Source organism: Puccinia triticina, chromosome 13A, assembly GCF_026914185.1.
Source record: "Puccinia triticina chromosome 13A, complete sequence".
NCBI lineage: Eukaryota > Fungi > Basidiomycota > Pucciniomycetes > Pucciniales > Pucciniaceae > Puccinia > Puccinia triticina.
Window position 1 is genome coordinate 1,164,439 of NC_070570.1, and position 21,297 is coordinate 1,185,735.

At 46.2% G+C, this 21,297-nt stretch overlaps 2 protein-coding genes across 2 annotated transcripts; both read left to right on the forward strand.

Moving 5' to 3' along the window:
- Nucleotides 1–5,749: 5,749 nt before the first annotated feature.
- Nucleotides 5,750–7,864, forward strand: PtA15_13A119 (uncharacterized protein; the record flags this gene model as incomplete). Its single annotated transcript, XM_053162284.1, has 10 exons — nucleotides 5,750–5,846; nucleotides 6,177–6,281; nucleotides 6,356–6,453; nucleotides 6,560–6,662; nucleotides 6,743–6,855; nucleotides 6,939–7,082; nucleotides 7,151–7,160; nucleotides 7,245–7,360; nucleotides 7,443–7,538; nucleotides 7,673–7,864. 10 exons carry the CDS (start codon nucleotides 5,750–5,752, stop codon nucleotides 7,862–7,864), a joined length of 1,074 nt encoding a protein of 357 aa, XP_053026275.1.
- Nucleotides 7,865–9,396: 1,532 nt separating this feature from the next.
- PtA15_13A120 (uncharacterized protein) lies at nucleotides 9,397–10,658 on the forward strand (the record flags this gene model as incomplete). Its single annotated transcript, XM_053162286.1, has 2 exons — nucleotides 9,397–9,460; nucleotides 9,982–10,658. The coding sequence occupies 2 exons, from the start codon at nucleotides 9,397–9,399 to the stop codon at nucleotides 10,656–10,658; spliced, it is 741 nt and encodes a 246-aa protein (XP_053026276.1).
- Nucleotides 10,659–21,297: the final 10,639 nt, after the last annotated feature.

Consider the following 21,297-nt stretch of genomic DNA (forward strand, 5'->3'; position numbering starts at 1 on the left):
TTTTTTTTGCAGTGATCAATAAGGCCCCGTTTGGAGCCAATATAATTGTCAGAATCTGAGCTCTTAGTCCACTCACTTTCTTTGTTTTCCTGTTCCTGTCTGCAGTTCCCGTCCCAGTTCCTGTTCCTGTCTTGTTGTCACCTGTTCAGTTACCTGTCCAGTACCCTGTTCCTGTTCCTGTCCTGCCCATGTCACCTGTTCAGTTACATGTCCAGTACCCTGTTCCTGTTCCTGTTCCTGTCCTGTCCATGTCACCTGTTCAGTTACCTGTCCAGTACCCTGTCCTGTCCTGTCCTGTCCTGTCACCTGTCCCCTGTCATTGCTGTTAGGCCCCCCTTTGGATCTTGCTGGGGGGCTCTCTAGTTGTTTGGTTAAAGTCTGCTCCTTGGACATGAAATAGAAATCATTGAGTCTGAGCCCCAACCAAAGTGACCAACCTGAGCCCCTAACCAGTCAAGTCACCAGCTCCTCTTTCACCTCCCAATACGCCTCCATCACCTCATCACCTTGAGCTGAAATCTTAACAATAATCCAGGTGACATATGAGTTTTTTTGCCTGACATCCTATGTGACATCTGATCAGGTCCGCCAAAACTTGATCAGATGTCACAAAAATCCAGATTATATCACACAATTATATTGGCTCCAAACAGGGCATAATTCTTTGGTAGAGATAACTACATGTCTGGGGAACTTTGAATTTTAAGATTTCCACAATAAAATATTGAGAATGGATCACAAAGTTGATTGGTTTCATTGAATGAGGAGAGAGCCTTGTATCTGAAAGATTTCAGAGAACTAAGATGTATTCCTGTTAGACTCGCCATTACTCTAAGTACTAATGTTGATAGAAGCAATGATAGATTTGAGTTTTACCTAAAAGAAGACACTGGACCGTGTTCTACTAATGAGATAATTGAGAAAAATAGGAATTGGAACCTCAATGGTTCAAAGGCTGATTTGATCTGATCTGCTTTATTAGACACAGTATCAGTCCTCTTTTCCTTTTTTCCTTTTCTATAGAACTCTTTTGTTCCTTACTTAAATCCATCCAGAGACCAGGCAGGTTCCGAAGCTTAATCAGTTTCCGCAAAACGACTACAAAGGGTTACAACTTTATCTGTATATATTTATCATTTCCTTCTTAGGCCCCGTTTGGCCGCGCGATGTTATATGATAAATCGGGCAACTTATAACGGGGGTCGTCCGGGTTATAACTCACATTTATTTGGTGTTTGTGGCAGCCAGTAATATCATAAAACACATGATTGCACATGACTGGAAATTTATCATCCCCGCCATTTCGGAAATAGAGGTCTGGACCTGTATTTCTGGGTGATAAATCCACTTGTCGTCCCCAAGTCCAGGTTGTACATTCTGACTCCTCTCATCTCACACTCAATAACTTGCATTATGGCTCAACGAAAATCATCCCAAAATCCTCATCCAACTCCAAAACGCTCCACAAAGCCTCGAAACCCGTTGAAATCTCCAAGGACTCCTTCTACTCCAGCTCAGCGGGAATCTCGTCCAACTCAGGCCACTAGTACTCCGAACTCGCAACCAATCAGTTCACAACAATCAGTTCCTATCCCCTGGAGTCAAACTCAATCTCAGCCAATGGGTTCTCAACAATCAGGCCCAAATGCTTCTCAACATAGTCCAATCGGAACCCAAACCCAGCCAGAGGATAGTCCCGAAAAGGACAAGACCAAAAACCTTGTATGGACCGCCGGCATGGAATGTAGTGCGCTCGAGATGTATGTCAAAGCTGTCGAGTCAGGAAAGCGCGGCGAAGCTGGATTCAAACCAGAGGTCCACCAAACAGTTGCTACCGAGCTGGCTACTGAGTTCCCCGGTGTCGAGTTTACTGTCCCAAAGGTGAAGTCAAAGTTCAACCAGACTTTCAAAAAGATCTGGGACGCGTTTGCAGCTTGCAAAGGAGCAAGCGGATTTGGGTGGAACGAGGCCGAATGTATGGTCACTGCCTCAGAGGAGGTCTGGAATGCTTTTTTAGTTGTAAGTTGACCTGGATGCTTGGTACTTGGTAGTCGGAAGATGAGCGAGCTCACATGATTCCTTGTTCGTAACTCTTAGTCGCACCCGAATGCCAGACGATTTAAGAATACCCCATTTCCCGAATACAGGGACTACCAAGTGATTTTCGAGGGGAACACAGCTACTGGTGTTTTGCGTCGATCTGGTGCGACTGTCCCGACTGAAGATGCGGAGGGAGGTCCCGCTGCTCCCGGTGTTGATGAAAATGCTGCCGAAAACTTGGATGCTCGACAAACACCTGCTCAACGTCCAGGGGTCCGAGCTGCTCGTCGTCATCGGATCACATCGGGTGATTGCTTTGAAAACTCAATCGATCGACTTGTTGATGCCTTTAACCAAGAAGAAGTCTCATCAATACACGCTGCAATTGAGAAGTTCCAGGACCACTTTGCGACTGGTCTCAGTATGGAAGAGCTCGTCACGGGTTTTAGCGTCTTGGAAAACGAAGCGAAGGCCAAAGCCTTTCTGGCAATCCGAGACCACGACCACGCCTGGGGCTGGATGAGCGCGCAGATCAATGCCAAGCTTCCTCTGGGCAACTGATTCATCGGCTTAATTTACAAACATGAAATAGTGTAGATTGCTAAATATTCCAAAATACAACAAGTTATTCTGCTGCTGCTTTTTTTTCTACTCATCTTGTCAAACATTGAGCAAGGTAATGATGTCTCTAAACACAAAAATAAATCAAAGAAAATTGTTGTTCATAATTTTTCTCGAGTCTTTTTTTGCTACTCATGCATACCAGTCAAATCAAGAGTAAAAGATGAAAGAGGATCAAAAACAAAACTCATTTTTCAACGACCGTGTTGATTAACATAATTGCAGTACTGGTCCCACATTTGCTGCGCCAATGAGTCCCTCCAGATCTTGTGTGCAGCTCGTTCTTGAGCTCGGCTCAAAGACGGTTCGTCTTCTTCATCGTCGGGAATCTCATCATCCTCTGGTGCTGGGCCCACGTAATCGTTGTCGTTAAAATAATCTGACTGGCCGTGGTTTTCAATGATTATATTGTGTAGAACCGCTAGCGCAAGGACGAGTTTCCCTTGAGTTTCCAGACTGTACTCTAGAGGATGTACGAGAATTGGGAATCGCTTCTTCCAGGTGCCGAAAGTCCGCTCAACGACGTTCCGAAGCATTGAATGCCGCAGGTTGAAAAGCTCTTCTTTGTTTGCGGGCCTGGAAAAATCATCTTCATCAGTTCATAGCTACAGAAAAAGACACAGCTTATCAAAAAGCATACCTATGACCTGCCTGTGCATTTTCGCGCAGGTGATAACGTACCCCCCGGTAAGGAACCAGTATACCTTTGGAGAGCGAGTAACCCGCATCGGCAAGGTAGAACGAGCCTCTGGGAATGCTGAAATCTTCAGCCATTGCACTTCCAAGGACCCTCGAGTCATGCGCAGACCCCTCCCAGCCAACCATAATGTAGGTGAACTTCATGTTGAAGTCCACTACACCAAGTACATTCTGAGAGAGTGTCCCTTTCCGATTCCGATAAGGGCCTGCCATCGTTTCGGGGACACATGCTGGGACATGACAGCCATCCATCGCGCCAATACATCGATTGAAGAAGGGTGAAAATTTGGGGTTGTCCAAGATGGACTTGTGTGCTTCATTAACCGGAGGTCGAACAATGTATTTCTTGAGCAGCTGAAGGAAAAGGTTGATCACATGATGGAAGATGCGAGATGTTGTCTCGCCACTGTGTTGGAATCGATCTTGAGTCTGCCGGTTGGTAGCATTCTGGCCGACAATGTACAAGAAGATCGCCAGTTGTTCATCCATGCCGACTAGTTTTGACGCAGGTTCGATGTCAATCGAGAGCAGTTCTTCTGAGCACACATCAAAAACATGAGTGGATAGTCGGAACATTGCTTGAGCTTGAAGTCTGTTTCCATTCAATATGTGTCTTGTGTAGGCTTCACCGGTGAAGATAGCATCGTTGTACGGCTCTTTGATCGTTTTCGACCACTGACGAAGGCCTATGATGATAACAACCATGATGATCATTTTCTTGCGTCGGATTTGTTGTTGCTTGTGGGTTCGTTGTAGAGATTGCTGATTATTTGATAGAGCCATTTTTGAAGAGACGTTGTGGTATGGTAGATAGTTTGGAACAATGCCACACCAAACAGTGCAGTGACAAATGGACTCAGGAGAAAATTTTTTGTGGCTGCACCAAACACACATGTTATAAGCGCTGTCTTGGTTTTATTGTTTCTATGACAACTTCAACCGGGCTACATGTGTCATGTAAAGTAATACACAATTTATCATATCACATCAGGCGGCCAAACGGGGCCTTAGTCTTTTGTTTCCATTCACTGCTTCGAACACAAACACTTGCCAAGTCTTTCTCCGGCTCTTTGAGCGGAATCGGTGTGTTTGGTTCTTCTGTCTTCGGCTTTGCCTAAAGAACATTGAATAGTGCATTTTAGCAACTATCTACCCATCTGTCTTTGATTTAGATCAAACTACTTACCTTTGGTAGCAGTTGTGATCCTCTCAAACAGTGGTCACACTTCAGGATTTCCCTTGAGCTGAATCTTGCATACATCAAAAGATGCTTTTAGTTTACAATCCCGTAGCACTGATTTGGACTGCGGATGTGGTTTGCTTTTTCTTACCATTCTCCGCAGCTGTTTTGGATCCCGGCATCTTTCTTATTTTATGAGATCGATGCCTTTCACCTAGGCGTGAATTCTCACAGTATCTAGAGAAGAGTAGAAGCATTCAGATTTTTTGGGTTAAGATGAAGATTTCTTGGAGCTTAACCCAGCCAGCAATCACATTGGTCCAGTTTAACCCTGGGTCAAAAAACCTCAGGTGTGATTTCAGCTTTAGGCTTGCTAAATTTATCTAGACTAAAACTGCAATCAAGCCTCATACTAGGCATCTTGAAACTGACCCAAAAGATGATTTTTCCTGGTTTAGTTAGCCTAGGTTAGCTAATCTGCCCTCGAACCCAGGATTACTTAACCTGAAAAGTTAGCCAACAAATGCAAATGCTCCAAGACTAAATACAAAGTCCCCCATCCCCTGTAATTCCCCCATGTCCTCACTTAACCAAGTCCCTCTATTGGAGGGGGGACGCCGTCCCGCAGGGACCCTCCGCCTCCTTCGAAGGTCGCTTCGCTCCCCCGAGGAGGGAATTAGCTAAGTTAGCTACAGAGGAGAGTCAACACCAGAGTCATGCCACCTGGACATGCTTGCTGCTGTTGGACGAGCCCTGCGGAATTGGTGCAGGAATTATGGATTTTGCCACTTATAATGGGGCTTATCAGAGGGTGTGGGGCTAACTCAACTAATTCCCTCCTCAGGGGAGCGAAGCGACCTCCGAAGGAGGCGGAGGGTCCCTGCGGGACGGCGTCCCCCCTCCAATAGAGGGACTTGGTTAAGTTAGGGTGTGGGGGAATTACAGGGGATGGGGGGCATTCTGTAACACATGTGCAGAACATCATATCTCCCGAGGTTATGGGTTAATGCATTTGCGAATTACTTGGCCGTGTTTGTCCGACTCCGAGCCCGATCGGAACGGAGACAACCGTCGATCGTTCTTTATAAGGGCGAGCCAGCCGTACCAAAGTCTTCCTTCTCTGCCCCGCCACCACAATTCCAACTCATCCCATCCATTGATCATACAACGTACTCCAACAAACTTCTAAGCACAATCGTCCTTGATAAGATGTCTACCGATAAGAAGTCTACCGATAAGATCTCTGTCCTTCTCAACTGGCATGCCACCCCTTACCATTTGCCCATCTTTGTGGCACAATCTAAAGGTTTGTTAAGCCACTTGACGTAGTTGGACTACGAGAAGCCCTCCTTCTTTTTACCTCCTCTTTCCATCTGTATTCAAGAGCACCAAGAGCCTTAGATTATTTCTAGTTTCTTGCTCAACTTGCCCTACCGGTTGTGGGGCAGTTGAATGTGAAGTAAAATTCAACCCAACAAGCATTCCTCGTCAGATGGAGTCATAGATTGACTTCACATTTGTCTCGATTGATACCCCTAACAATACTACCGGTTATTTTCATCTACGCTGTTCACGATATGGTATTCACCGAATTCGCAGTGCTTCATACTAACATTTAGCCCAATTCATTCTACAGGTTACTTCGCCAAGGAAGGAATCCAAGTAGCTATCCTCGAACCAAATGACCCATCCGACGTCACCGAGCTCATCGGTTCCGGTAAAGCAGACCTGGGATGCAAAGGTTCGTTAAGTTATGGATTTGTTCATCTTTCAACTCGTGCAAACAAAGCTGAACCGAGGCAAACACTTCCATAGCTATGATCCACACTCTCGCTGGTAAAGCCAGAGGTTTCCCGATCAAGAGTATTGGCACCTTGATGGATGAGCCGTTCACCGGCGTAATCTACTTGGAGGTTCGTGAATTCTAAATAAAATGACTGAAGGAGTTCGGTGAATTTTCCCCTCGGTAGCTGATGATAGCATCCCTCTTACAATTTTGTCACGTTGGCTATTAAACAGGGCTCTGGGATCACTTCGGACTTCAGATCCCTCAAGGGTAAGCGGATCGGTTACGTGGGTGAATTTGGCAAGATTCAAATCGATGAATTGACCAAGTACTACGGTTGGTCAAACCATTTCCTCAGTTTCGTTACCTCTTTCTCTTCTCTTATTGATCGCGGCGGTTTTTTGTCTTGTATGCAGGCATGACCTCCAAGGACTACACTGCTGTCAGATGTGGTATGAATGTCTCCAAGGGTATCATCGAGGGTACGATTGACGCCGGTATTGGTCTAGAGAACATTCAACAAGTTGAAGTAAGTGGCGCGTTTTACGAGTTGACCGGTCCCACTCGAAAATTTGGGATTGAATGGATGAGATTGATTTGTGTCAATTCTAGTTAGAAGAATGGTGCAAGGCCAACGGCCGACCTGCCAGCGATGTCAAAATGTTACGGATCGATGAGCTGGCTGAACTCGGCTGCTGTTGCTTCTGCTCAATCTTATACATCGTACGTGTCTTACTAGGTGGTGCACCGAGTACTGTATTGATTGCGCTTTGCCACATCATTGTGCAATTGTGCACTTACTTCTATCCTATGTGATCGAACAGGCAAATGAAGGTCAGCTAAAGGTTTGAATATTTGGAGACTAATCTCTTGCGGGAACTGAAATAATATTGGATTTTTCGCCTCACGTACAAACAGATTGGTTGAAGGCCCACCCTAAAGAAGCCGGTGCCTTCATGAGGGCCGTTAAAGCAGGTGCCGACGATATGTTTGCCGATCCCCGTGGCAGCTGGGCCGAATACTGCAAAGTCAAGGTGAGTGTCCTATTGCATCTTATTTCCACTGTGATACCCGCTGTCTGGTCGTATTGATTAGTTGCATCTTTGCCAATTATAGCCAGCGATGAACACCCCATTGAACCGCTTGATGTTTGATCGCAGCTTCAACTACATGAGCCAAGACTTGTGCAACGTCTCCAGGGACTGGAACAAAGTAAGTTTTTATTCTGGCTGCGCTATCAAGACCCAAGTTTCTATTTTGGCTGTCGTATCGAAACCTTTTAGCTCTCGTATGGGGTGCATAAGGTCTGATGTACCAATAACTTGATTCATTTTTCTGCCCACAAGGTGACCAACTATTCCAAGCGTCTTGGTATCGTCCCCGCCGACTTTGTTGCCAACTACACCAACGAGTTTGTCCAATGGGAAGTCGCTCCCGAGGGAGGTGAGGCCGAAGGGCTCGCAAAACAACAAGAGATGAAAGCCTTGCAAGCCCATGTGGCCCAACACGGAGGTGTTCTCCAAGCCACGGTCGCATAAGAGGAGTGAGAAGGTAAATCCCTGCCACCTGGCCCTTGGAGCCAAGTCCTCGTAACTTTGTACAAATTTGTACAAATCGTCCAAAAGTTCTTGGTCCATCACTACATCTTTTGTCACTCTTGTATCCTCTACAGTAACCATCTCTACACCACTCATTGTCTGAGGTATGATGTAAAGCCAATGAAGCATAGCCAGCACCTATCCATAACAAAATGGGTTTGACCATGATTTGTTAAATAAATCTAAACATGATTATTGTTCAAGTATCCTCTGACCATGTAAGGGTGCAGAATACCAGCAAAGCAAAGAAATCCGAGTACCTTTTCTATTTTCCTGACTTACGTCCCTCTTTGTATGGAGGGGGGATGCCGCCCCCTGCGGTTGGCGCAATGCGACAGGTACGGGGCTATCACTATCAGTGGCAATTCAGTGCACGAAGTAAGGTCCCATTGCAGCGATGGATTAATTTCGGGATGAAGGGAGGTAATTGTCTGATCAACTTTAGGCCATTTTGATAAAGCCTGCAATCACCATTCAAGTTGAGCCCGAAGTAAACACACGGAGCTTCGGATGAGTAAAACTATTTATTTACATGGAAACACAACTGGCCATGGTATTGCGGGGCTACACGGTCTTGGAGTTGCCTGCTGTGGGTATCATCGCCTAGACACTTTCAACATCATAATGGACCGGCACCTACCGGGACAGACCGGGACATTCCCAACTCTGTTTCTAGTTCTTTCTGCGGAGTACATAATGCTCCGAGGGGATCTCAACGGGTTTATGTACGTAAATCCGTATATGGGACAACTTCTCACCACCTTCTTGATTTCTCGTTGTCGCCAAGATGGCTCATGAAGGGAAATATTTAAAGTAAATGTGTCTTTGTACATAAATACAACACCCATTATTAATGGTTGCTGGACTACGAGTTCCGGTCACCGCCGGTTTCCACATGTCCATCTGTTGTCAATCCCTCCTTGGTGGGATTCTTGGTTCAGTTGGCTCTACATACTGAAGTTTATTATTGATGAATGCGTTGGCTGCGACCAGGGTGACTCCCAGGAGATAACGATTCCAGGATCGCCGCCACAGTCAAGGTGGAAGTCTCAAGAATTTTCCATCACTACGGTCTACACCCCCTCCCTCGATTATCATCTCCTTGAGCAACCTCTCATCCTCGCTCCTCTCCCAGCAGCGCCATACATGCGTAACGTGTGCACCTTACATTCTCTTTTGGTCAACCCAATCCTATTGCATTGCTGGTAGTCCTGTTTTATTTTAAAGCTTCTATAATATATCCTCATCGAGCCTGTGGTCTGCTCGGCATCATTGGAATTCCTTTATTTTTCTCTGTATCAAGTTCGTCGCCCATCAATCGGTCCAACTCAGTCGGCGTACAGCACCCGAGCTCTTCTGTCTATCAACTCACTCTCGAATAACCGCATCGGAAGGATCAAGGGGCTCATCCAGATCTACAAGGCCACAGCTCTCCGCCAGGACTGTCAAGCAAGTCACAAGCCGCCGCAAGCATGAAGCTGCCACTCAGGACTATTCCAGACCATTGCACCACGTTCCCCTTGAGGTCCAGAGCTAGTAAGCACCGCCCTCCTATAAGCTGTCAAGACGCACTGCACTGTTCGGGGGCTATCCGCTTTCCTCATTTCCAAATTGTACACAAATAACCAACTCGTAAACCAAAAGCCCTCCCGTGCTTCCGCCTTCTTCTTCCTCCGCTCCCTCATACCGGCTTTCACGGGCCACCGCCCAGCGCGGCTCAGATGAGATTCTAATTGTGTATTCAACCGAGCAGATGCAATTGATATTCCTTGTCCTGTGATCCGAGTCCAGACAAGGGTGGCGGTGTTCATATTCATTCGCCAATTTCAATTGAATTCAGGCCTTCGAGGTCCGAACTCATGCACGCCCGTGTTCGGCTTTCTCTCCACGCGGAAGTCTCGGGGTTCTGCTATATGTGCAGTGCTGTGATCCCTGCCCCGCACACACTTAAATACGGCCGGTTTTGCCTTGCTGACCGAAGCCTAGCCTGCCCCTCTCGAATTTGTCATCAATAATCTGTGTTAATCTGTTTCCAATCCTCAACTCCTTCCTTCCAGGCCCTCACCACAAAATACCGAGATACATGGCGAAACGACCGTTGTTGACCATCCAGATCCCGTCTCTAATCGATCGAGTCGGAAAAGACGAACGGACACATGAAGTTTCGTGTTTTTCTCCCTTCACACCGGACGGCTCGAGCTCTGGATCATTGTCTGCTACTTCGTCGACCGGACTGGGGAAGACGGGAGACGCCCAACGGGACACGGTGGATGACATCGATGAGCAGTCGATTTCGAACGTGATGGAGGACGAGGGAGATGAGAACAGTCAGCCTACCACGTCGCGATTCGGAACTCGCTGGTCACGTCGTCTTCAGCATGGCTGCTTGCAGTCGATGTTCCAGCAAGGCCAACGAACCCCAACCCGGCGAAAACGCCTCTCGATGATCACCGTTTCACCTTTCTCCGCTATCGAACTCCATCCTAATCGCCGCACCTCTCCTCAACCCTACAATGGCCATTCCAACAGCCGCCGCACATCAAACCCGTTTGATTATCTGAGCTTGCATCGTCACTCCAAAATTGCCATCAGCCCCACCAACCACGATAAAACACCCACCCAGCTCGTCATTCGCCCTGTCGTCCCCGTCCTAGTGTCGTCGCCACTGGAGAGTCTGAACTGCCTCAAAACCCCCAAAAATCTTAATGCCCCCTGGAGCTCTACTACCTGTTGACAGTAATCACCTCTCATTAATGGATTCCTGTTATCATTCGACTCTTCAACTACCTTTTCTCACACTTGCATTTCTGACTCGGCGCCTCTCCTGGATATCGTGACGCTAGGCTGTCAACTGGTTCCCTTCCTCTCGATTTAGAATGCGGCGTAAATCGTTTTTTGACTGCTTTAATCTTGTAATCGCTTAATACAAAAAGAAAGTGAACCGTGGTTGGGTAGTCGAACTGGGATTTAATGAATTTTCAGAGACTGTCAGCATGTATTTCATAAACAGCATAACCTATTTCTTCAAATCATCCTGTGATCGAGAAAATCCACTTGCAGCCTAACAGAAATCAAATCTCTTGCACCCGCCCAACTTTTTTTTTCTTGACCCATTTTTCGGAACACTGAACAGCAAAAACAAGAAATCATAACCCCAGAGTAGCGCATCTTCTGCATGTACTCCACATTTGTCTTCATTATTAATTTATTCCATGACAATCTGTGTTGGAAAAGATGCACGCTGGTGCATGTATGCCTGTTTTGTCTTGGAAAGCTAGCTTTCACTAATAACATTCTCAATGCTTTGATTACATACTTGTAGGAAGCTGTATTTCAAGTCGTTGTCTTCTTTGAATCATAATACTAATATTTCTCTTTGTAATGCATCCATATACACACGCATATAACTGTTACTGCTGTTGCTTCTTGCCATGATCCACCAAAAGTTTCCTTTTCCAATGAGGTAGTATTTGGCCCTTGCAATTCAGAGTGGGGAACTGTGCAAACTTAACTAAGTCCCTCCCCCGCCTGAGGCTTTGCCAGTGTGAGAATAAAAGCTGGTAAGTCGGTGGAAATGTCTGCTAACCGCCTTCTTCAAGAATATTAGTGTCTGGGTGTAAGCCCTGCTCCTCATAGGCTTACACAGACATGTCACCAGATTACATAAGCCTAGTTCTCCCTTGTACTTAGTCTTCACCCTCTGCTTCCTTTGTCCAGCAGAGAGCTTCCCTCTCTCCCGGCTAGGTAAGCTCCTTTCCACTTTCTCTCATTCTGTCTAATTGTACTTACAAGAGAGCTTCCCTCTCTCCCGGCTAGCCCTTGAAATCCAAAAGCCCCACCGTTTGGAACTAGAACTCGTCGGCTCCGGCCCGTCCCAAGCTCCGTTTCCTCCTCTCTTCAGTGAGGGTCCACGTGACCCTTACACTGGGCTGTGTGATTGTCAGTGACTTGGCTCCGCACTGCTACTATCCGCTAGCCTTCAGCGCTCCTCTCTGGGCCTGATCTATAGCATAATAATCCGCAGGTGAATAAATCTCCACACTCCGTAAGCACAGAATCCACAAGTAACTTCTGAAAGTAAAGATAAGGGTCATGTATATCTCCTAATAGCTCTAGTACGTCCGTAAGTTGTAAGTACCATAATGAGCCATCCATAAGATGATAGGATAATCCCCCCCAAAAGAATTCCCTCAGCCTTTTTTCCCATCCTTCCCTCCACGCACATCACCGTTCCCACCCAATCCTGCACTTCTAACACCTTCCCACACTAGTCCTCCAGCTCCGCCCGCTCTTCCGTACATCACTCTCCCAGACTCCGCTCATCTCCAACGCTTGACCCCCCACCGTCCTCTGTCTAGCCCCCACCAGTTGGTCTCTCGCCACCGCCTCCACCCCAAGCGGGTGGAACCCGCTTTGGCTGTTGTGGCTCACCCGCTGAAGCGCCGCTGCTACCAGTCCACATGTGTAGTCCGCCGCAGTCCAGCCCTGTCTTTTCCGCTCTGATCTGAATACCCGATCCAAAGTCCATGATCCGCAATCCGTGCATTCCGGTCCACGCATGACTTTCCGTAAGCTTTCCTAGCATGCTTTTCTGACATCATCCTCAGTGCTTATGTCACCAGAAAGCACTCTGCCTGTGCCGCTCTGTGCATTCCTGCCTGCGCTATCCCCGAGTGGAAATTCTACCACGCTCGCCTATATAAATCACCACACCGGAGGGACTTATGACTAATCTGCATTTCTTGCATGAGAGATCCGGATAATTGACCACGTTCATCATTATATTCCTCATTACTCAGTCAATTCTCAACCCCTCCTTACGGGACCCATTTTTCCTGAATGGCATTCTTCTCAATAAAATTATCATGTATTTTTTATTCCATGTATCTAGCTCATCTACCTTTAAAATAAATAATTCAAAAATCAGAATAAAAAACAAAATCACTGTGATGTTGACTCTTGAGCACATCACAATTCATTTAGTATTTCCATAGCTCACTGACCCAATAAGCAGAGATGATTGGTGGAAAAAAAATAGAAACACATACTTATATCATGTTGTATCAGCAAATGGACCTCAAGATAACTGCACACGGGCGGTTATTTTCTGATCCGGTGGAAATTCCAAGAAACTCGAGGAAATTGATGTTTTAGAAAAATAAAATGAGGGGGAAGATGGACACAAAAAAGTCTGAAATTATATCAAAAGGAGGGGCAGATGCAGGTGTATCATCCACCCAAAACTTAGAAGGTTGGGTATTGTCAGAGTTGAGTTCTGGGGGTTCAAAGGAAAACACCACCAAAACCAAAATATCTCTCATGTGAGAAATGCAGATTAGTCATAAGTCCCTCTGGCAAAGCCTCAGGTGGGGGAGGGACTTAGTTAAGTTCGTGAACTGTGAATTGCTGGGGAGCTGTTGGAACAAAGTGTCTCCTGACCACTACCACTCAAACAACTTGGTATGCAGCAACAAGTTTTGTAGACCAGTGTGCAAGTAGCCCCAGTGACTTCAGACAGGTTGTAGGCAGATTACATATCAGTGCAAAACAATCTGCATTCTGTCACCTGCTTGCAGATTGTGTAGTATATTGCATGGAGGAGCAGGTGATGTGAAAATAATAACATCACTTGAGCAGTCACTGCACATTGCAGAAATGGCATATTTGATTTGCCATCACCTGCTTGCAGGCTGTGGTGGGTATAAACAGCACTGGGTAATATGCCTCAGGAAAAAACTTATTCTAAGGTTTTGGGCTCAAGTCTCAACTGGTACATCTTATTTTGATCCACTTTGAAGGTCATACATATAGAAAACTTCACCACAATTTAAGGGTTAACAGATCAATAGATAATACATTGTGGATGAATAATGAAGGATATCACATGGGTTCTGCAGCCACAAAACCAGATTTATAGGCACCAGGAAAAAACAATGATCACTTGTCTGCAAGTGACATAAAAAAGTACAAAGGGGCCTTTGTACTTTGCTATGTCACTTGTTGACAAGTGATAATTGTTTTTTCCTGGTGAGGATACCTGTAACCTTTCACCTCTGGGAAATCTAGGTTTACTAAAAAGAACTGGCTCTATAGTGGATGACTTCCTGTTGAGATATGTAGGCCTCCCAGAAGTGAGCTAGAGCCCAAAAAGCTAGATTTCCCTGCAAGAGTCTAGAATTTTTGGGTCTCAATCAACATCTGTGGGGGTCCCAGATTGCACAGGAAGTCCTCCAGTCCCTGGAATTTCTCTAATGCCAGAGATGTGCATATGATAAACCAATCAAATCCACAGTTAGATGATCTATTTTCTTTGCATGCCTGCAATATGTCAGTCTGTTGAGCTTATGAGACAGTTCAGGAAAGCTTGAAATGCCACATCAGGCCAGGCAAAATGCTTCATGCTTCATCAGGTCAGCTAAAGTGCCTTACTCTTGTGGTACCTTGGAGCTAAAATCCCTCAATGCTTTGTATTTAATCAGGGCCCAAGCCTCCTCCAGGTCTCAGTCATTATCAGTCCAATACCATTTACTCACCACAAATCACAAAATCTATTGCACATTTCACATCAAACTTTACACACCATCACAACCATGTTGTGGTGATCAATTCTGGAACTCGTGTCAAATTGTCCACGGAGCAATCAGCGCGGCACACAGGCAGTGCGGAAACGGTGCGAAAACGGTGCGGAACAGAGCGCACAACTGAAGGCAGCGGCACGCGGAGCTCGACGGCGTAACTGGACTCAGACTAAGCAGGCCAGCGCGGACTGGATAGCAATGTTGGTGATTAGGGGAAGCTGTGGCAGCCAGAAGGTCGGCGTGTGGGATCCTGACATCATAGGCTAGACAGGGGCGTGGAAGCTAGAGAGAGGAGTTTGACGGCGGTCAAAGGCAAGCGGCGGAGACGACAGGAGTTGGCGTGAGAGTGGAGCTTGGGGAATGACGTGCGTGTGTATAGCGCTTGGTGGATGACAAGTGTGCGTGTGTGAGCAGAGTTAGCGGATGGCGTGCGGAGGATATCTTTTAGTTCTCTTCCTTTTCTCTATAAAACCACAGTGGTGGAGGGAGGATTCTGTATCATACTCCCACAGACTCTCTTTTACGGTTTTACTTTACTTTTTGGATTGTTGTGCTTCTTTTACTTTGGGTACGTTGTGGACTTGCTTTATGTGTTATGGTTGTGCTTTGTGGAGCTTTGTGTTTGCTTTACGGCTGTTTCTTGCGGTTTTTGTGGAGTTATCTTCTTTATGCGGCGGAGCTTTATTTTACTATTTACTTTTGTGGAGCTAGATTATTTTACGTGCTTTACTTTAATTATCCCACTCAGAGCCCTACAACGCGGCGGAGCTTTGGAGAGGAGTTTCTCCAGATCACCCGACTTTACCTGGGAATCATCTTGGAGCGGCGGGGTCCTGAAATTTCTACGCAGTGACCAATTTTGTTCATCACAACGTACCAAAACACTCAACACACATCATAACAGGCATGGTACACAGTAAGGTGCACCACAACAACCTTTGAATATACTATAATAGCTATTGCACAATATTTACAGGAACCATGACAATCTTTGCATGCATTGGGGGGTTTCAAAATAAGAATTCATGCTTCCCATAGCATAAGATCTGCTTACTTGCAGGTGAGCTACTTGCTTAAAATCTGGTGTGAAGTCCACCAAGAAATTACCCTGAGCAACCTCATAACAATACTTGCAAGCTCCCAAACTCTTTCCTGGGTTTCCTTATTGTGAAACCCCCTATTATATTTTTTATAGAAATCTCTGCACACATCACAATAGATCACACATACATCACAACAGGTCACACACACACATCACAACATTTACTCCTCTGGCTCATTTTATCAAATCTGAAACCTATCACTGACCCTAGAATAAAGCTTTCTGAGCTTATCATGGTATGCTGTCCTGATCTATGACTTCAAAGTCAGCAAAAGGATTTCACACCACCTGATTCTGTACAGAAAACCAGAATCTAGAAAGAATCAACTCAAAGAGAATCCTTCAATAAGATTTTTTTTCAGCCAACATCAGCAATATGATCACCAGCCCAGAGTTTCCTCAATACCATTTTGACAGAATTGAAGGCTTTGTCCAACTTTCACCAGGGGGGAATTGGTGGCACTCTCTGGAGAGTGCCAGACCGTAATTTATGTGGGGAAGTGCTCCATAAGTAAGCCATGGCCTCATGTGTGACTATGTCATGAGTCAGCTGCATGTTGTGTTGATCTGATGCCTATCTTCATCTTATGTTCATGCATGAAATCTGGTAAGTGAAATTTACCGGATGACCATTGGTAAGTCATTTTTCAATCATTTCCACTTTGGCTTCCTTGAACCACCTGTGGGACCCATGTGCAGATTCTGTAGTAGCTTGTCAACACAGATCAACTTGCAAGAAGAAATCATGTCCACAGGTGGCAACATCTCACCGTTCTATGGGGTAAGTGGAGGTCATTTCTTCTTTCCAAGATAGATAGCCAAGCCAATTGAAAGATTGAGGATTGGTGATGTGCTAAAATAAAACACATGACATGCATAGGGCCAGAGGAAAGGTGGAATCAATTGTGGAATTAGGTCATATTAGTAACATAAGTAAAAACTCATCAACCAGAAGATTACAATCTCCAGCAGCATCATTGGTGATACACAATTCCTGTCTGAGAAGTTGAATTCACACAGTCCATTCCTGATGTAGAGGAATGGTATTTGTAGAATTCATCCAGTTGATATGTGTTTCTCCTGCAAAAACTAAACTATGACAGCACAAAAAGCCCCCCTTGGCTCCCTTCATTCAGGACAAGGAAGGTGAAATCCACACAGCACTGTGTCATCTGATACTAATTCCGCTGTATGTTCAGGTTTTATCCTCCAAGTAAAAATGGATCTTTGGCAGAATGCATCCAGGTTACTGCTTTCTGACATTAAGTGACCTCACTGTGAGACAAGCAACATGGTCCTGGATTGGATATATTGTCTTGAGTGCATTGTGGAGTGAATCCTGGATGGCCGACCACTTCACTTCCACCCTCCTGCCTGCACAACCCAAATTTACCCCATTCTTGAATGTCTAAGCCCTCCTCCTCCTCCATGTGTCACATAAAAATTCTAAGTGAAAAAACCGCAAGATCAAGGAAGATGATGCATATTGGGCTGTTTTCATACTTAAAATACTTAAATAGCTAGAGGGCATGATTGCTAGCAATGAGCGAGGCAGTTTCATAATTTGGAGATGGGAAAAATGGGTTCATGCAGGTTATATAACAAGGGTAAGAAAAGCGGGAACCATACACCGGGTAACCATGTCACCGCCATCCATGGTCGGACCACAATCAATCTACCCCTGGCAAGTGCCCCCAGAATACCATGAAGCATTGCCAACTCAACAAGCTAGGTCAGATCAGACGCGTCATTATTGTGTGATTATAACACTGAAAAGAAGATGGGATAGGCAGTATCACAATAGAGCCCCAACTATGTTGCAGCCATGATCTCACCCTGTATAATCCCTGCTTGATCTGGGATTATATAGCCGGAAAGGGGAAGGATAACACGGTGAATTCCATTGAGCAGGCAAATTGTGTGAAGAAGCTGTGTTGCCATCTTGGGACCCTTCCATTGCCAATATTCAACAAGAACCATATCTACTTTCTTGTTCAGGTCACTACCACAGGACTTCTGGGAGCAAGGTGTACTATTTTGTGGACTTCACTCCTGCCAAATCAATCTCCTTCAAAACCACTGTGGAATTGTTGATCTCCTTACTGGGTAATCAGCAGATGTCTGAAAGTCAAGGAGAGGGTTTCCTATTGTTCTAGATCTTTGGTGGCTTTTAATTGAGCCTGAATGAATGAGTGTATAGCCTCCAAGTAATAAATTTCATGGAGAGATGCTACTATTGCTTATATCCAAGCTACTTATGGGTGAAAGATCATCGAAGTGGCAGCTTGAGCAAGTTGTTGGCACGAGATAGAAATCAAATCCACTCCCTCCCTCCCCTTGTACTTCAAATTACACACAGGGAAAAACAACATCTGTAAGACGCATCTGCCAGGCATTACTCCAAAACCTTCAAGCACCACGGCGAAAGTGATGTCGAGATGGGTTGATTTGGACAGGCAGCACAACATCTAGCCCTTTCTAAGCTTTGCTTATGCCTCAATCCGTCAGCATGGAAAGTTGATCAGCTGCTGCAAATTGGGGAAGTGCGGATTTCCTGGTGTATCTATTCTGTGGGGCCCATTGAGCCCTTGACGATGTGCTTGAGCAAGTGCCGGATGGGAATATAAACCTGTTGCTGCCTGCCCCTGTACAACCTCTTCACTTTGACCTGGGATGGCTGGCTCCGACAGAGGTGAATTGCAGGGCTCCTCTTGGACCTCTCTGGAAATCTCGGGCAAGGATCAACGATCAATCCCCCCAAATGTTGGCAACCTTCCCTCCTGACCCAGTTAGAGGATCTGTAGAAGGTGGATAGATGTCTATGGCTGAACGGAGATGTGAGTTCTGTTCAGACTGTATGATTTCTAGTTGTGCCTTGGCTGGAAGTGCCACCGGAGACTCAGGTCCGGGTGGTGGACTTAGGATGGCGGCTGAGGTGGAAGTCATGCCATAGCGGGTGTGCAGTTTTTGTGAATTAGTGACTTAGCAAGTTCTGCTGTTGGCTCCCAGGCCCACTTCAGACAAGCTGTATCTGATCATAACCATTCAGGGTGTCTCAGGAATTGGGTTGAGGGCAGAGGGTGGAGCAGCCGTGGATCGCTAGTAGCTTGACTATGATTCACAACGGCGGGGCCAAAATTCTGACCTTGTCAGCAACGGAACAGTCCCACAGCAACCACCTGTCACAGAAGTCTACCATAATGAACGGCCGGACATTACGGTGGACATAGACGAGGTTTCCCCCCCCCCCCCCTGGCCTGCGTTTGTAGGGATCAGGTGAATATGAAGGACCTGCAGAAGTTGGCCTATGAAAGGATTGCGGGGCCAACAGGCAATCAGGGCAGTTCAACCCTTCCCCAAATACGGACATACATCAGACCATGACACCATTCTTCTTTCGCGCTTGGCAGGATGTGTTTGGGTGAGTCAAAGGGTGGTGGGGACGTATCCTCACTGTTTGAATGCAAGAAAGGGGAAACATCTCCCAGATGACGTACATGGGTAAACAGCAAGCACAAGATGCTTTCCCTTTGTTTCAGTTCCAAGGGCATGATTGGCCAACACCGGTCATATGACTCATTCTGGGCTGATGAATCTGCGACAGTGGTCCTCTCTGTTGTCTCCCTGATCTGCCTCACTGGTTTGGTTCCTCTCACCCTGCGACATCAATATCCTCAGCATGATCGAGCTTGCCGGCAATATCCATATGTCAAACACAAATCAGGATGATATACGTGGTGTAGACAATGAGATCCATATCAAGACTTGCATCGTGTCTTATCAGCTCCCCTCCGATGTCGTCAGGTCGGCGCACCAACAGTACAACGTTGTGCTTAAGTCAATTTCAGCCGACGTGCCAGCCATTCTATACGACTTCTGCACTCAAGTTTTCTTCAGCGGCCAACTCATTGTTCATCCCGATTCGAGGCCCCCCACGATTCTAGTCAAACATTTCAGATGGCAGGTCCACCGGGGACACTTTCCACTCGCCCATGAATTTGAGGATACCCACGCCTCTGGTACAGCTTATGTAGTTAAAGTCCATATGAATCCAATCGTTGGTTGTGTGCGGTTCGTTGAAGTTGTTAATCCAGAAATGAAGGTGGTAAGTGTGCTTCTCTTGTTTAGTCAAAACCCTCTGCATTTCTTTTGCTCTTGTTGGCTAGTTTTGATTGCAAGTCGCGGGCACTGACTTGGAACTATAGGGCAAGTGTGGTCACATGAAGCTGTCGGCTACAAATGCCCTGGTACACGAGCGCTTTCAAACTCTTCGCCGGGGGGATACTATAAGGTTCGGTGGGATCACAGCAAATGAATCAAGTAACGGAAGCAGATTACTGGCCATAAGGGTACGCTGTATACACCCGCGGTTTCAGTGCCTTGGAAGGAGGACTGACATATTCTACAGGTCGAGTGTGCCTCCAAGCTTGAAAGAGTTGATAAGACCACCTACCAATTAAGAGCCAACCCGAAGAGACGTTTCAACCTCCGAGTAAGCGATTGGAACAGACCTGCAAGGACGAGACGAGTCCAGCGGAAGAAAATCCATTGTCCTTGATTCCAGGCTCTGGATCCGATAGGCCACAGTAGATCATATCCTGAGTTGCACACATATGCCCGAATACTCCCTTCACACCCTTGGAATTTGTTCCTGCTCGTCCCGACCCTTGAGATCCATCTTTGTTTGTTCTCTAATTGATGGCATGTGTCGGCAGCAACAATCACACTGCTGGCTGTTTGAAATTAAGCTTGTGTTGTTGGGCAGCTGCATCTATGTTCTGCTCAATTGTATGATTGAGATCAAGCTTTGATCCTCTGGAGCAGTGCAGTGTCAACTTATGTGAAATAGTATTCGAGCAAACCTCCGCAGGGCAACACCAAAATCATTGGCACAGTGGGTTTAAATCTCTTCTGTGTATTTTTCATATCTCACAGAGAATGGGTGGGTAAAGACAGCATCAAAAGAAGAAATTGTCGCCTTATTTACAATTCAGCGATGTGCTCCTTCAGTAAGAATTGGGACAAAGATACATGCGCTCAGGTGCACTCGCAAGTTCTAGTTAACAACATAGGTTTATTTACGTGTAATTTGATGGGGGGTGTGTGGCATAAGAAAGGGAGAAGTAGGTTTCAACGTATTCCAATGATTGAGGAAGTCGGTAGTTATTGCCTGGGCAAGCTGGTATCGGGTGGGGACTTGGACCGAGGCAAGAGAGCAAAGCTTGTCCGGAGACTGGAAGACAGGAGCGAGCATCTTGACCAGAAGTGCGGAAAGGCTACGCCAAATGGTTTCTTTGCAGGTGTGTGACGTTGAAGAGTGCTGCTTGATGATAGAGATTGCCTGAATGAATGACATGCACGTCAACACTCCAGCTATGCGATGATCCCGTGATGTAATGAAGAGTCCGCGAACTCCAGCAAGGATGAAGTAAACAAGGGGCTGGAAGTTCTGCTTCTTCTGATACTTTTGGAGCTTTCGGACTGCTGCTTCGGGGAACTGAGTCAGAGCCGATGGATCCGGCTCGGTAGGAGAGAGTTGTTTGTCTGAGTTGTTGGTGGAAGCTTGATTGGCACGGGTGTTTGCCTTCTTTTGCGCTGCCGTCAAGGGAGCCTCACTCAGGGAGTGCGTTTGCATTATGATATAGGCCATCAGAACATCTATGATAACGTTGCGGAAGTCATGAAGGAGATCG